Source organism: Eretmochelys imbricata, chromosome 6 (genome assembly GCF_965152235.1).
Source record: "Eretmochelys imbricata isolate rEreImb1 chromosome 6, rEreImb1.hap1, whole genome shotgun sequence".
Lineage (NCBI taxonomy): Eukaryota > Metazoa > Chordata > Testudines > Cheloniidae > Eretmochelys > Eretmochelys imbricata.
Window position 1 is genome coordinate 39,239,402 of NC_135577.1, and position 16,915 is coordinate 39,256,316.

The following is a 16,915-nucleotide window of genomic DNA, read 5'->3' on the forward strand; positions in this document are numbered from 1 at the left end:
GTTTCTGAAATTCAAAGGAATCTGAGCTGCAGTCTCCCTTGTTCATTTGCCGTAATGTCAGAGGACCTGGTTTACTGCTGCCTTACATTGTGTGGAGTGATTTATACTGATGGGAAATGGGTCAAAAACACCATCAGTTCAGAATTGTAGCATTTTACCTTTATTTGTACTGGTGTCACTGGCTACAAAATATGCAGGGCAATGGTGAATCTGGCCCAGAATGAGTAAAAAGCACAGCGACAATAAATGTACTATACCTTGAAAGGGTTATTCCCCTTTTTTTCACTTCATGACTGTGTAAATTGTTTTTTCCCCCTTGGCTGAAATTTCTTATGCTTAAACTAATCTTTTTCCCTGATACTTTTCATTTTTTGGAAGTTTGAACAAAATCAGTTGAGTCACTTTCATGTTATCCAAGCATGAAAAGTTAGACGTGTGCCTCTTAAGAAATTAAGCTACTTTTTTGAAGCCTGGTTTTTACCACCACCACTGAAACCAAGCAAACAAAACCCACAAAAGTTTTTAGTTAATGTCAAACTTGCTGGGGACTTAGCCCTAGTTAAGGACAAAGGAATGACATGTTTGAAGAAACCTAAGCTGAGGTTTTCACAGAGGCCCAAAGGGGTGAGGACTCCAGCTCCCACTGAACCACAGCTCCTTTAGGTTCCTGTGAAAACCCAGGCCCAATTCACCAATTTTTTAAAAAAGTGATTTAATAAAAGGGCTACAGTTTATTCAGAAAAATGCAAGCCCCCATGATGAGATTGGTTTTAAGATGAGGTCACAACATGTTATTAATCATAATATGGGGTAAAATGTATAGTCCATGTTGAAAAGATTTTCTGTGAGCAAGGGTGTGTCTAGACGAACAGTTAGCCTGTGGCAAGCTGGGGTGTGTATCTACAGCACACTAGCGTGCCACATACTAAGTGGCAGTAGCAGGGTCCACACAGCCAGTTAGTGTGCCACAGGCTAGAGCATTGTAGATTTACACCCTGGCTTGCCAAAGATTTCATTTAAACAAGCCCCAAGTTTGGCTTCTGTGCTCACGTGGTTGGCTGAATGCCAACCAGTCCAGACATCTTTGCTGTTTTCCACTTTTGTTTTTCCTATCGATAATTTATTATGCAGCTAAGCCACCTATATCCGGTGTAGAGGAATCAAGCAGAGTTAAAAATGCACTTATTTAAGTAAAGTATTGATGAAGAGGACCGTTAGCTTCCATTGACATAAATGTAAATTGTACCCTTTCACACTGTTCCTTCAAAAACCATCACATTTCCATGGCCAGATTTCTTGGTTTCTTGATTGCAATCAACTATTTTTAATTTGATTAAATAATAAAGTCTGATTTTTCCATTACTGTATAAAATCCATCGCTTTTGCTCAAGATGTGTAGAGTTCTTCATGTCTAATGTCCATCACTAAACCACAATATTCACTGTTTATTCTATTTTAACAGATAGTGATAATTTTAAAAGGACGTAATTAAGAATAACATCTGATCTTATTGGCTTATCCTCAAAATGTGCAATCCAATATGACAGTCAAGAATAGGCAACTTTATTTAGTATTTCTACTGTCATTATTCCGCTCAGTGTGACATTAATGAAAATTCACCATGATTAATGGTCTAGCCCTTTTATATAACTCCCTTATCTGCATAAACGTTTCCTGATCATTCTTCTCATCCTCCTCCAAAGGTCCACAACAGCTTCCAATGACCTTTTTAAATTTTTTATTGTACGTTTCTAGTGCTGGATCCTTTCACTCTTTTATCTACAGGAAGGGTGAAGAATCCAATCCAGAATGTGCTGTAGCGGCATAATGTCTTTTTTGACATAATCTCCAACATTTTATTGCAGAATTTCCTAGTCCTTTGACAGGTTTCAGAGTAACAGCCGTGTTAGTCTGTATTCGCAAAAAGAAATGGAGTACTTGTGGCACCTTAGAGACTAACCAATTTATTTGAGCATGAGCTTTCGTGAGCTACAGCTCACTTCATCAGATGCATACTGTGGAAACTGCAGCAGACTTTATATATACACAGAGAATATGAAACAATACCTCCTCCCACCCCACTGTCCTGCTGGTAATAGCTTATCTAAAGTAATCGTCAGGTTAGGCCATTTCCAGCACAAATCCAGGTTTTCTCACCCTCCACCCCCCCACACAAATTCACTCTCCTGCTGGTGATAGCCCATCCAAAGTGACAACTCTTTACACAATGTGCATGATAATGAAGTTAGGCCATTTCCTGCACAAATCCAGGTTCTCTCACTCCCTCACCCCCCTCCAAAAACCCACCCCCATACACACACACAGACTCACTCTCCTGCTGGTAATAGCTCGTCCAAACTGACCACTCTCCAAGTTTAAATCCAAGTTAACCCAGAACATCTGGAGGGGAGGGGGTAGGAAAACACAAGAGGAAATAGGCCACCTTGCATAATGACTTAGCCACTCCCAGTCTCTATTTAAGCCTAAATTAATAGTATCCAATTTGCAAATGAATTCCAATTCAGCAGTTTCTCGCTGGAGTCTGGATTTGAAGTTTTTTTGTTTTAAGATAGCGACCTTCATGTCTGTGATTGCGTGACCAGAGAGATTGAAGTGTTCTCCGACTGGTTTATGAATGTTATAATTCTTGACATCTGATTTGTGTCCATTTATTCTTTTACGTAGAGACTGTCCAGTTTGACCAATGTACATGGCAGAGGGGCATTGCTGGCACATGATGGCATAAATCACATTGGTGGATGTGCAGGTGAACGAGCCTCTGATAGTGTGGCTGATGTTATTAGGCCCTGTGATGGTGTCCCCTGAATAGATATGTGGGCACAATTGGCAACGGGCTTTGTTGCAAGGATAAGTTCCTTGTGACCAACAACCACATACCACACAACAGAACCACTAACCCAGGAACTTATCCTTGCAACAAAGCCCGTTGCCAATTGTGCCCACATATCTATTCAGGGGACACCATCACAGGGCCTAATAACATCAGCCACACTATCAGAGGCTCGTTCACCTGCACATCCACCAATGTGATTTATGCCATCATGTGCCAGCAATGCCCCTCTGCCATGTACATTGGTCAAACTGGACAGTCTCTACGTAAAAGAATAAATGGACACAAATCAGATGTCAAGAATTATAACATTCATAAACCAGTCGGAGAACACTTCAATCTCTCTGGTCACGCAATCACAGACATGAAGGTCGCTATCTTAAAACAAAAAAACTTCAAATCCAGACTCCAGCGAGAAACTGCTGAATTGGAATTCATTTGCAAATTGGATACTATTAATTTAGGCTTAAATAGAGACTGGGAGTGGCTAAGTCATTATGCAAGGTAGCCTATTTCCTCTTGTGTTTTCCTACCCCCTCCCCCCCAGATGTTCTGGGTTAACTTGGATTTAAACTTGGAGAGTGGTCAGTTTGGACGAGCTATTACCAGCAGGAGAGTGAGTCTGTGTGTGTGTATGGGGGTGGGTTTTTGGAGGGGGGTGAGGGAGTGAGAGAACCTGGATTTGTGCAGGAAATGGCCTAACTTCATTATCATGCACATTGTGTAAAGAGTTGTCACTTTGGATGGGCTATCACCAGCAGGAGAGTGAATTTGTGTGGGGGGGTGGAGGGTGAGAAAACCTGGATTTGTGCTGGAAATGGCCTAACCTGACGATTACTTTAGATAAGCTATTACCAGCAGGACAGTGGGGTGGGAGGAGGTATTGTTTCATATTCTCTGTGTATATATAAAGTCTGCTGCAGTTTCCACAGTATGCATCTGATGAAGTGAGCTGTAGCTCACGAAAGCTCATGCTCAAATAAATTGGTTAGTCTCTAAGGTGCCACAAGTACTCCATTTCTAGTCCTTTGACTAAACGCTTCATACTTATATTTCAGTAATTATCAACAAACTGGAAACCAGGCAGTGAGCACTCTGTGGCTGCAGGACATGCTCAGTGAGGAGCACATGGAGAGCAGAAGCTGTGGAAAAGGTGGGGGTAATCTGAGAAGGGTGAGACATGCCACACCAGAGGACCCTGCAGAAATGTGCAGGGACAGACACATCTACCAAAGAACTATGACAAACCAACCCTGCCAAATGACTGGTCCCTGGAGAATTCTCTGGCGTGTTGGACTCCAGCAAGAAAATGGGTGAAAAGATATACAAACAAAACAAAAAGCAGTGGCAAAAAAACCCGTAAAAATTGCCATCTGATGTACGGGACTTTGTCATCCAAAATATACATATTGTCCTATTTGTAACAGAAGTGCAAACCACAGTAATTTGCCACAAAATTCACCATTCTGAGAAAAGCAACATTGTCTCTAGTGGACAGAAGAAGACCACTATCACTTACCTTCGGTGCTAAACTGTTAACGGTCCTAAACCCAAAATCATAGTACACTTTTGACTGATCTTCTTACAAAACACCTGCTTCTCTGGCAATCCAGAGTCACATACCTGTGTGACAAAAGTATACAGCTGCTTCTACAGACTCCTAAGACATGCCCCACATCAGATGTTTGACTTGGGAAGTGATAAAGGACTGGGAGAGGGATCTACTAGAGGAAAAGTCCACAAACAATCAGCACATACTTGCTGTTGCCCTGATTCCTCTACAGCAACCGAACACCCATTCCTCAACTGCAAAATTTTTGTTGGTTTTAATTAAACTCACTTTCCAGGTGACTATCTCAAAGACCCCATAACTCCACGTAAGATGGTTTTCACGTGCATATCTATCTAAGGTACTGATGTGGCCCTCATTACCATAGTATCTGAGCATCTCAGAAGTCTTTAATGTATTTATCCTCACAACACTCCTCTGCGTTAGGGAAGTGCTGTTACTACACCATTTTACAGGTGGGGAATTGAAACAGAGAGGCTAAGAGCCAGCTTGTTAATGGTATTTAGATGCCTAAAGATGCAGATAGGTGCATTTTTCAAAAGTGCCTTGGAACCTAACTCTCATTGAACAAATCCTAGTAGGTGCCTATCTGCATCTTTAGGTGCCTAAATACTTTGAAAATCTGGTCCTAAGTGACTTGCCCAAGTCATTTTACACATGAAGTCTGTGTTGGAGCAGTGAACTGAGCCTGGATCTCTTAAGTCCCAGGTGTGTACCCTAACCAATAGACCATCCTTTCTTCCATATAGGGAAAATTATGTAACAAGTAAAGATATTGTACATCACCATTTTCACCAGGTTGAAGAGTTTAGGTAAGCATATAATTTACTGGGAAAATGCATCTGAGCATGGAGAAACTTTCTAAAAATAGCATTCACATATTTTTGTACAAGAACTGCCATAATGAAAACAGTAGCATTGCTAACCATGAGCCACACACCACATATATTTTTCCTTTATAGCCACACTCTTGTCAGCTCTATTTACTAACAAATGTTTATGTATTTTTAAATGGTTTTCTTTTGTGTCTGGCTTGACAGGATTTCCTGCTATCTGAGAGGAACATAGTTTGGGTGGCTGATGTAAAACTTGCTTACATAGTAAAGAGAGTATGACACAATTAAGATGACTTCATGCTTATTTTTGCCCAGAAGAATCTGTCCCCAGCCCTATATTGTAGCCAACATCCTTCCAGTCCTTGAAAACTGATGAGTCTCTCTTCAGAGCCCATAAATTCCATTCCACCATTAATTCAATGGTATTTCTTATGTGAGTAAATCAAGCTGGATTTGGCCTGTCTGCTATTGAAGGGGTACTGTCTCCCTCTTTTGGGAGTTGAATGCACTGTCTTCTTACCATCCATGGATTTGACTGGAAAACCAAACTTTATGGGGAATTCATTTTCTTGACAATCCCACATTTGAACGATAGAAATGTGAGTTAAGTGCAAATTAACAGCTTCCTAACATAGTAGTTACTCTGTGTAATAGATCAGGTTTGCAGCAAATACTAAAAACTCATCCTACCATAATGGTTTAAGAAATAATGAGCTAAAATAAGAAATACAGAAACAGTTTTCTTTATTATGGAAAGTAATACAAGAAGACTAAGAATCTCATATTCTTGCAGCGATGTATGCTCAATGTATATAACTTTACTGAGCACAGTATGTTTTTAAAATGTTCCCAGACAGAATGCCAGACATCATGTCTGCATGATACTTTCATGAATAGTCAGGTGTCTTCTACAAAAAATCTCAAAAATGCTTGTTATTCAAAGTGATTTAGGCTACCTCTTTACATATGGTTCAAATAACTCACAATTCTAAGTGATAATTGACTTAAGCAGCTGTCCTTGGGAATCATTACTTAGGATACAAGAATGTGATTGATACCTGAGTATATACAAACTAGAGAAACTAGAAATAGACACAATCACTTCTTGAATGCTTTTTGACAGAGAAGTGTCTGTCACACACAAAGTATTTATTTGAACCAAATTATTCTTAAAATTATTAAATGCATGTGTATAATATTTATTTGGTGAGTTATTCTACCTATCTTTTAGCAAATTTTAAAGTTCTTGTTACAAATGTCTGCAATCTTTTAAAATTAGAGTTGTTTTAAGTGAATGAAGTTATCACGGCTGAAAATAGATCTTAATACAAATAACCTAGACATATGAAAATTCTGCTTCGTTTATTTTACATGGAAGATTTTTTTACCTAACCAGTTTTATTCTCCTTATTGGATTGCTCAAGCTATCTTAGTTTACCCAAGTATTTGTCAGTAATTTACATCATGAAAGCTGTCTCATATTAATCAAGTTACTGCAAAATCTTTGTTTGAAAGCATTAGACATTGAAGAATAGACTGAAATTGGAATAACTGAACTAACTACTGTAAGAATAGTAAATACATCATTATTACTGTGCAGTGACGAGTAGCTGAACTGCCAGTACAATTTAGAGTACTGCAAATACTGTCCAGTTCTCAGTTATTTTAACTCTTTCTAAAAATGGTTCTGCTTATTTTAATTTTCCTTCACACCTGTGAAACCTTGATTTGACGCAGTATAGAAATTGAAATATAGTATTAGAAACGACAATATCCACCTGCTGAAGTGAAAAAACAGCTTGACAGAGCCAGAAGAGTACCCAGAAGTCACCTACTACAGGACAGGCCCAACAAAGAAAATAACAGAATGCCACTAGCCATCACCTTCATCCCCCACTAAAACCTCTCCAATGCATCATCAAGGATCTACAACCTATCCTGAAGGACGACCCATCACTCTCACAGATCTTGGGAGACAGGCCAGTCCTTGCTTACAGACAGCTCCCAACCTGAAGCAAATACTCACCAGCAACCACACACCACACAACAGAACCACTACCCAGGAACCTATCCTTGCAACAAAGCCCGTTGCCAACTGTGTCCACATATTTATTCAAGTGACGCCATCATAGGACCTAATCACATTAGCCACGCCATCAGGGGCTCATTCACCTGCACATCTACCAATGTGATATATGCCATCATGTGCCAGCAATGCCCCTCTGCCATGTACATTGGCCAAACCAGACAGTCTCTACGCAAAAGAATAAATGGACATAAATCTGACATCAGGAATCATAACATTCAAAAACCGGTAGGATAACACGTCAGCCTCTCTGGTCACTCAGTAAAAGATTTAAAGGTGGCAATTTTGCAAAAGAAAAGCTTCTAAAACAGACTCCAACAAGAAACTGCTGAGTTTGAATTAATATGCAAACTAGATACTATTAACTTGGGTTTGAACAGAGACTGGGAGTGGCTGGGTCATTACACATATTGAATCTATTTCCCTATGTTAAGTATCCTCACACCTTCTTGTCAACTATCTAAATGGGCCATCTTGAGTATCACTACAAAAGTTTTTTTATCCTGCTGATAATAGCTCATCTTAACTAATTAGCCTCTCACAGATTGTATGGTAACTTCCAACTTATCTGTATGTGTATGTGTATATATATATATGTACCATTCTATGCATCTGATGAAGTGGGCTGTAGCCCACAAAAGCTTATGCTCTAATAAATTTGTTAGTCTCTAAAGTGCCACAAGTACAGATACAGACTAACACGGCTTCTACTCTGAAACCTGTCACTGAACACTGAGATTCTGGTTTGATTGAACTCAGTAAAGCTACTTATAGGTTCAAACTGCTATCTGGAAGCAAACATTCTTAAGCTTTAAAACAAATGAATACACTGAACAACTAAGATGAGATAATTTAAAGTAGTGAATCTATGATTCCTGGTTTCAGACCAGCAGTCACAATTATATTTCACTGGAAATACTGTTGAAATTAAGATTTGCTAAAATTGATGTACATACATGCTTTAGTCCTAAATGAATCCAGTTTCAAGGGGAGGAATCTAATCATATGAATAGTGTAACCACCTGAAAGAATGGCTGGAAATTGATGACACCAGTTGTTGATTTCTTCAAAAATCCTAATGATTTAGGAACACATAAAACCCCATCGGGTTTTACCTTTTAGCAGCCTTCTACATTACTCTGCAGAAAAACACTTAGATCAAGTCGTTGCTTGAAACTAAAGAATAGATTCTGTGACTGAGTCCACTCCTGTCCTGAACAATCAGAGCTATTGCTTTTATCCTACGGGAATGTTTCCCCTCTGAAGTTAGAGCAGAAGGGGTGTATATGCCCTGGGGAGTGGGTATGAGGAGGGACACATTCTTCACCTCCCTTGTTGTTCACTGGAGGTACCTAGGGGTAGGGTGAGGCTGTTGATTTAGCATCTCCCCAGGGCTGGGGTGTGATGGGAAGTATTGATTCCTCATCTCCCCATGGCTGGGTGTGATGGGGGTATTGATTCTGCGTCTCCCCATGGGTGGGGCGGGATGGGGGGTGTTGATTCTGCGTCTCCCCATGGGTGGGGCAGGATGGGGGTGTTGATTCTGCGTCTCGCCATGGGTGGGGCGGGATGGGGGTGTTGATTCTGCATCTCCCCATGGGTGGGGTGGGATGCGGGGTATTGATTCTGCGTCTCCTCAGGGATGGGGCGGGATGGGGGGGTGTTGATTCTGTATCTCCCCATGGGTGGGGTGGGATGCAGGGTATTGATTCTGCATCTCCCCAGGGCTGCGGCGGGATGGGGGGGTGTTGATTCTGTATCTCCCCATGGGTGGGGTGGGATGCGGGGTATTGATTCTGCGTCTCCCTAGGGCTGGGGCGGGATGGGGGGGTGTTGATTCTGTATCTCCCCATGGGTGGGGTGAGATGCGGGGTATTGATTCTGCGTCTCCCCAGGGCTGGGGCGGGATGGGGGGGTGTTGATTCTGTATCTCCCCAGGGCTGGGGTGGGATGGGGGGTGTTGATTCTGCATCTCCCCATGGGTGGGGCGGGATGGGGGGTGTTGATTCTCCATCTCCCCATGGGTGGGGCGGGATGCAGGGTATTGATTCTGCATCTCCCCAGGGTTGGGGTGGGATGGAGGTATTGATTCTGCGTCGCCCCAGGGCTGGGGCGGGATGGCGGGGGTGTTGATTCTGTATCTCCCCATGGGTGGGGCAGGATGGGGATATTGATTCTGTATCTCCCCGTGGGTGGGGTGGGATGCGGGGTATTGATTCTGCGTCTCCCCAGGGCTGGGGTGGGATGGGGGGGTATTGATTCTGCGTCTCCCCAGGGCTGGGGCGGGATGGGGGGGTGTTGATTCTGTATCTCCCCATGGGTGGGGCGGGATGGGGATATTGATTCTGCGTCTCCCCATGGCTGGGGTGAGGATCATTGATCCTGCGTCTCCCGGACTCCAGACACCGGGGAAGGCGTCTTGGGGGAGTGGGGTTTCGCCCCTTCCCAGTAAGTTAGCGACACAATGAGGGTGGGAAGGAACTAGGGAGTATTGTTTTCTCCGAGCATCCCCCGCCCTCCGGCCTGAGCAGCAGCGTGTACCTGAGTCCGTGAGCCGGGGTCGGGCTCTGTCCCGCAAGTAGTAGATGAAATCCAGGCAGTTCTCGTTCTCCACCGCCCCGCTGGAGCAGAGCTCGGCCAGCAGCTGCAGCGCTTTCTGGCAAATCTCGTCCTCCCTGCCGCCAGGCATCGCCCCCCAGCATCCTTGGGAATGGAGCCGAGCTCTCCGCTCACACTGCACGCGGCGGCTGCCTCTGCCCGCCGCCCGCCTGCAGCCGCCGATGCCACTGGGCAGCCGCCTGCATAGTTGGGAGCCAGCCGCAGCGGAGGTCCTCCCCCCCTTTGCAAGCCCCCGCGCCCCCTCTGCTCCGAACTGAGCCTTTCTTGGGGGCTGCCCTGCTGGCTCTGCTCTGGAGGGAGCACCAGGCTGCTCCTGGCAGCAGGAGGAGGATCCCACTAGTTGCATGCGGTGCGATAGGAGGCAGGGAAGCGGCCGGGGCTCTCTGAGCCTGTCCCCGCCTGTGCTCCAAGCGGCGCGGGCACAGCTCTCCCCAGCGGCGGGAGCGCTCAGTGCACAAGCGCTGCCATCCTCCTCCCAGTCGTGGCCGAGGGGCGGGAAGGGGCCAGGGACCAGCCCAACGCCGGATAATGACACCCAGCCTCTGCCGGGCTGGGCTTAGCCTGCTCCCCTGGGGGCCTGCTCCGGAGAGCGTCCCACTCCGGCGCAAACTTTCCGGCCCGTCTTCCAGGGGAGGAAACATGAACATACTTGTTGTGGCAAGTGATGGGCGCTGGCACACGCTACCTTGCTTGCGGCCAAATGAGGGGCGCGGGCCCCCACACGCACTCCAGCACATATACTCAGTTACTGACATCCAGATCTCTCTCTTTCTGTCTCTCTCACACACACACCTTCCCCACACGCAGCTCATAGGGGCCGCACCCCCTGGCTTGAAGTGGTTTCCATCATATACAGGGTTTACAGTTTGGTTCAGTGGCTCTCAGCACCCCCACTATACAAATTGTTCCAGCACACAAAGGTGAAAGGTGCGGGGGGGGGGGGGTAGGGGGCGGCGGGAGCCCCCAGCCCTTTAAAATTGCAGCTAGAGCCCCAGGCGGCAGGGGCCAGGCAGTATGGCTGGGCTGGCTGGCGGAGGCTGACCCCAGCCCTGCCCCTTCCATGTGAGGCCCTGTCCATTCCAGGGGCCTGGAGCCAGGCCCCCATACAGGTAAGTCTTCTATGTTACTTTCACCCCTGCCAGCACTCCTCACACACGCACACGCACATACACACACACAAAATTATGTCCCACAAACCCCCCACCCTGACACACAGTTAAGTCCATCTCTCTCTCTCTCACACACAGAGGCATATATACTCAATTACTTAAGTCCAGATGTCACACTAACACAGACACTCAGTTACTTATGTCCTGGTCTCTCTCTCTCTCTCACACACACACACACGCTTATGTCCAGATAATGGACGCACGCACACACACACGTACACCTACTGATTATCTGCTTATTTCCAGATTTTAGGCAAACAGGAAACACACGCATACGTAATGGGGTCCATATACTCATTTGCTTATTTCAGTCGATGGACAAATACAAAATTCTGAGATTTGGATGTGTAAATTAATTCAGTGAAACCAAGAAGTGTAAATCACAAAGATGAAGCCATGATTAAGTGTGTTGAGCAGAGGGTGATGGGACAGAAGATCAGGAAGGAGGGAGAGCACAAAATGCGGGTGGGGAAGAGGAAGGAAAAAATGAGGGAAGAGCAGATAGGTACAAAAATACAAGGAGAAAGGGTGAAGAAGTGTCAACATGGGACAACGTCAAAATCTCTGCAAAAATAGTGGGACAGGGAGAGAGGTGCAAAGTCCAGGAGTGGCAACAAGGTTAAAAAATGGGAGGAGGAGGAGCGGAGAAGGAAAGAAATAGGCAATAAAATGGAGGAGGGAGTAGTTCAAAGAGGCACAAAAAAGAGGAGGGATGTTAGGAGAAGCCCATAAAAATGATGGTAAGGAGGACAGAAAGAGTTCAGAAAAAAGGAGGGGGCAAAAATGAAGGCAGATATGAGGAGAAAGTGGCACAGGGATTTCAGGGGAGCATGAACAAGCCTTTTTCCTCAGGAGGCTGTACACAGGAAGAGAAGGGGTATATCAAATAAGAGAGAGATGGAGTGGAAATGTGGGAGGACAAGAAAAAAGCAGAGTGGTGCTAAGAGGCTGTAAATACTGCAGGCAATCCATCTCTTTGGGTAAACCTCATAGGAAAGCAAGGGATGCACTTTAAGAGAGTTCTGGGTCACATTTCATTGTATATCTGGGTTTTCTCTCTGGTTGGAAAGCCAAACCTGTCTTCTGTCAAAGACCTCAGCTTCTAAAGATTAACTAGAGAACAGAAACAGGAACACTTTGAAATCCTAAATCATAGTTCAGAGATGTCTGTATTGTAGGAAAACATCAGAAGTGATATAATGTGTAAAAATAAACCTTAAATGAAGGGCCTGATCAATATAATCTCTGGCAAACCCTTGGGAAAATTCCTTTTCTCTTCTTGTTCTTGATGAATCAAGTCTATGCTTCTTTTCACTGCCTTTAATTTTTATAAACAGTTTGTAAAATACCATATGCTTTTTGTGTCTCACTACCTACTCCCATTCAGAAATGATTACGTTCACTGAGCTAATTGTCTTGCAATTATTTTCTATAAATAATGCATGCACTTACTGTCTGGAACCAAGTGGTGGAGAAAATATTATAGTTTTATGACACTGTATGGTGGGCCTATTTTCAGTTAGTTTAGAAGTATAGGCAAGAATGACTTTTCTGAAACTGCTGAATGTGAGTTAGGAGCAGATTTCATACTGTGCAACCCTTATTTTTCTCATTTCTGGTTCTGTAGTGCTTGCCACAAGCTTCCCATTGGAGATTTAACACTAGCCACAGTCCATAGTCTCCATTTTAAAAAAATTCCAGCATCTTTAATGGGCTAATGATAGGCTCACCGTTTAAAGTTTAACAGTTGCCATCTAATTTCTGAAGAATAAGGATAAGCTTCTTATTCTCTAGACCTACTCAAGCAAGTGATCAGATACCAGGATGATGAGTGAACTATGAAAGCCTAGATCAGGATTCACACAAGAAGGCAGCTCTTTTATGCTGCCTTCTTGTTTTCCAGAGACTAAGATATATTTTTTTAAAAATGAAGTCGCTAACTGTTACAATGGTTGCTGAGATACGCTCAGGTCACACTTTTGAGGGTAAGGGACGCTGTGACATCAGCCTGTGTTTGCAGAACCTGCAACAATAGTTCTGAGAGGTGTAATCTGACCCATTCATCTCAATGGGGACTGAGATGCCAGTGTTAGTACTTTAAATGTTAACATTGTTAACTCATTGCTCATCAGAGCATTTAAGAATGGAGAGGGAAGATAATGTTAGATGAAGACAATGAAGGTCTATTGTGAATGACAGCTTATTTTGGCCCCACCAAATATGACCACTTTTCTCTACAGCGCAATCAGAAAGGAGCAAAGTGCAAGGAACCCAGCAAAGCCCAAGTTGGGCATCAGAGCCCCCTCGAGGGAGAGCCAAGCTCAGGAATCCCAGCAAGGCATGTGAGCCTTATGTAAGCTCCTTGGGGCAGGGACTGTCTTTTTGTTTTGTGTTTGTACAGTGCCTATGGATCCTGGGCTATGATTGGGATTCCTAGGCACTATGACAATACACATAAATAAGGCTAGTAATAAGGGAAGTGTGGGATAGAAAGAAATAATTTTAAATTGTTGGACGCCAAGTAATTTTATTTTAAAAATTACTAAAACAATTTAGTTTAGAGAATCAAGAAATGGTAGGCCAGCTCTTTCTAATTGTGTCTCTTATTGCCATCTTGGGGATGTAACTCTCACTATTTTAGTCACAGCGTTATTTTTTAAATTACCTTACAGAACACCATGATTGAGACCAAACAAAATAATCACAGCGATTAACCATGGCTATTTTATCATTCAGAAAAGGAAAAAAAACATTAAACGAAACAACACAAATGACAGAACACAATTGATAAACTGGTTACTTCGGTTACAATCTCTTCTTTATTTCTGTCTGTGAAGAGATTTTAGCAGAGTTTACACCTTTGAGAAGGGACTAGCTAGGGGGCAGTCTTCATTTGGTAAGTTAAGACCAAAGTATATTGTTTCCCAAATTACTGTGAATTCAGTCTTAATATCTTATTAGATACTTTAAAACTGTTCATGTGGAGGCAAATTAATTTAAGGGCAAGTGAAACCTGTCCAGTTATTAATAATAATAATCAGTCAGTTTAGAGATGGACACAGGAAGCAATTGTAATTAAATCCTATGACATTGAAGGAGGTATATAAATCAGTACTTAGAAGAAGCCATTTAATGAACTGTCTTGAGACAGGCCAAACATGAATATTAAGAAATTTATATTCAATTAAATTCCACTGTTTTTTCTCTGTTTGCCAATGTTTAGCCTTGTCTCCTCTTCAGGAATATATAGTCTAACCATTTGGTGATTAAAATAAGAACTGTAAATATTTTAAGTTACAACAGCATTTCCATATCCCAACAAGATTATTACAAGCATTTTAAATCAAATTTCTTGGCAGTGTTTTAGCTAACTTTCTCTTACTGTAGCAGGGTGAGCACCCACTCCAACCCTGAAAGAATTGGAAAAGCCCTGCAGAGGGCTGGGGCTGGGGAAGGGAGTAAAACCCCAGCTGATTAGGGGAAGTGGTGGCCGCTGAGGGCCACGCCCCAATCAGGGCCCCGCTGGCTCTATAAAAGCTTTGAGCCAGCAGTTCTAGCAAAGATTCTCTTTAGCTTGGAGAGAGAGGGACTTGGCTGTAAGGGCTGAGAAAGTACCTAGATTGGGAGCAGAGCTGGGGAGCTTGGGCCTAGGAAAGCCCTAGGCTGCAGGCCTGGGAAGGCCTATTAGGTACGGGGGTTGCAGGGGCAGCCACTGGTAGGCAGAGGCAGCAGGTCTAAACCCCCTTGTCTGTGATGAGTGGCTTATACTGCAGTCTGCCCCAGGGAGAGGGGGCTAGTTGGTGACTGGCAGTAGCCTAAGACTGAGGTGAGGTGGGGATAGTGGGTGGGGGTTCCCCTGGGAAGGGGAGACCCAGAACTGTGGGAGTACTGCCAGGGGGCATGGGGGCCTGGGGTGGTGAGATACTGGCTGGAAGAGGGCACTCTGGAGGCTGGATGCTAATTCCCTGAGATGACCAGCAGGAGGTGCTGCTGGGTAAGTCTGTGCCTGTGATACTTACCAATCCATGTTGAAGTATTGGAGAGGGTTTCTTGGGTTAGCATCTTCTTTAGTCTTGGCAGCTTGCTTGTAGACATAATCAGGATAAGTTGATGAGTGCTTTGTGCTTCCTGTTAATGCAGGTTGGCAGAAGGGGTGTATGTGTGTGAGTGGTGCTTGCGTTGGTGTGTTTTTTTTATACTTCCTTCCTATTTCCATGAAATTAGGAAAATACACTTCTTACAGGCTGGCTGATTCAAAGTTGGTTGCTGTCATTCTTTCATTGGCTCCATGCCTTTGGGGTTTGCTGAGGTGACACCTTTAGCTCCTGAAGATGAAATCTGCCTAATGCATATTCAACATTTAATTGTCTTTTTTCTACTTGTGGCAGGAAAGCATCAAATAATTTTTAAACTTAGTTTTAACTCTTTTTTATTAAACAATTTTCTGAGGTAGACTTTCAATTTCATTAGAATTTGATAGGAAACAAAATTCTGTTTTCCGAATGTCCAACTTCCTGTTCATGTAAAAGTTTTCAGTTTTTGAAGCAGTCTTTTAATATTCAATCTTTTTTAAAGAAAGTCAGTAGTTTAAGTAGTTGTTGAAACTAAATGATCACTTTTGGAAGGATGATTCTTCCTGTGTTGGATTAGAGAGTTATTTGAGCAGTGCCAGTATTTAATTTTTTTTCCATTAATATAAATATTCTATACTTAAAATGGCTTCTTACATTAGTAATTAATTTAGCAAGGTCCTTAGAATCCATGTTGGAACATAAAAGCATTTTGTAATTTACATGGCAATGATATTAGGAGCTTTGCATTTAGCTAACATATTTGGAAGCATGCATTTCATAAAGACGCTTGCCATTTAAACATTTAAGAAATAAACAAAAGGTTTAAAACATTCCAACAAATGTTTTCCCTCTAGAGGCTTAAAGACACAAGAAGCGATTTTTCTTGCAAAATTGTGGAGGTTGATAGAGGCACAATTTACCTGTGGATTTATAACACAACTCTACATTCCTTTTTCCATCAGGTTTCAGAGTAACAGCCGTGTTAGTCTGTATTCGCAAAAAGAAAAGGAGTACTTGTGGCACCTTAGAGACTAACCAATTTATTTGAGCATAAGCTTTCGTGAGCTACAGCTCACTTTGTTCAAATAAATTGGTTAGTCTCTAAGGTGCCACAAGTACTCCTTTTCTTTTTTCCATCAGGTCTTTCATGTTTTAGAGAATGTTTCACATGATTTGCTTTCTTGATATAAGGATTACATTTGGACTAGTTGGTATCTTATACATAGGGACAGGATCTGGTCTAGATAAGACACTGTTAGTGTTTGTCTCTTAATCCAAGCTCCTTAGCGTTACAATCTGTTATAGCAATTAAAATTTTATTAAATATTTTGTGCCAAGCCTACATTTCAATAGCCAATATATCTTTTTAAACATAGGACAAAAGAAAATAGTATAAAATTAAAGCATGGTAAAGTGTAAAATGCAGCTTTTTCTAAACATGGTTTTATGGCTTTATGGCTAAGGAAGGAATATCTTCCTGACATTCACTTATCCTTGGGGACAGAGTAGACACTTCCTGCCATTTCTTTAAGTAGCCTGAATATTTTATAACATAATTAACTAAAAAGATATAATGGTATTATATTTTCAAACATCCTGGCTACAACTTGTAGCTATATCTAATATTAAGTTAAGATACAAACAGATTTGTAATTACCAACTATTAAAAGAATAAAAGTTGTATTAATATAATTTTGGTATCAATATTGTG

General features: G+C 42.8%; 1 protein-coding gene across 1 annotated transcript in view; it reads right to left on the reverse strand.

Moving 5' to 3' along the window:
• Nucleotides 1-10,032, reverse strand: part of SYT9 (synaptotagmin 9) — a 104,068-nt gene extending 94,036 nt beyond the window's left edge. The window contains exon 1 of the mRNA XM_077820111.1: nt 9,885-10,032. Coding sequence (XP_077676237.1) covers nt 9,885-10,032 — 148 coding nt within the window. The remainder of the gene's footprint in view (nt 1-9,884) is intronic.
• Nucleotides 10,033-16,915: the final 6,883 nt, after the last annotated feature.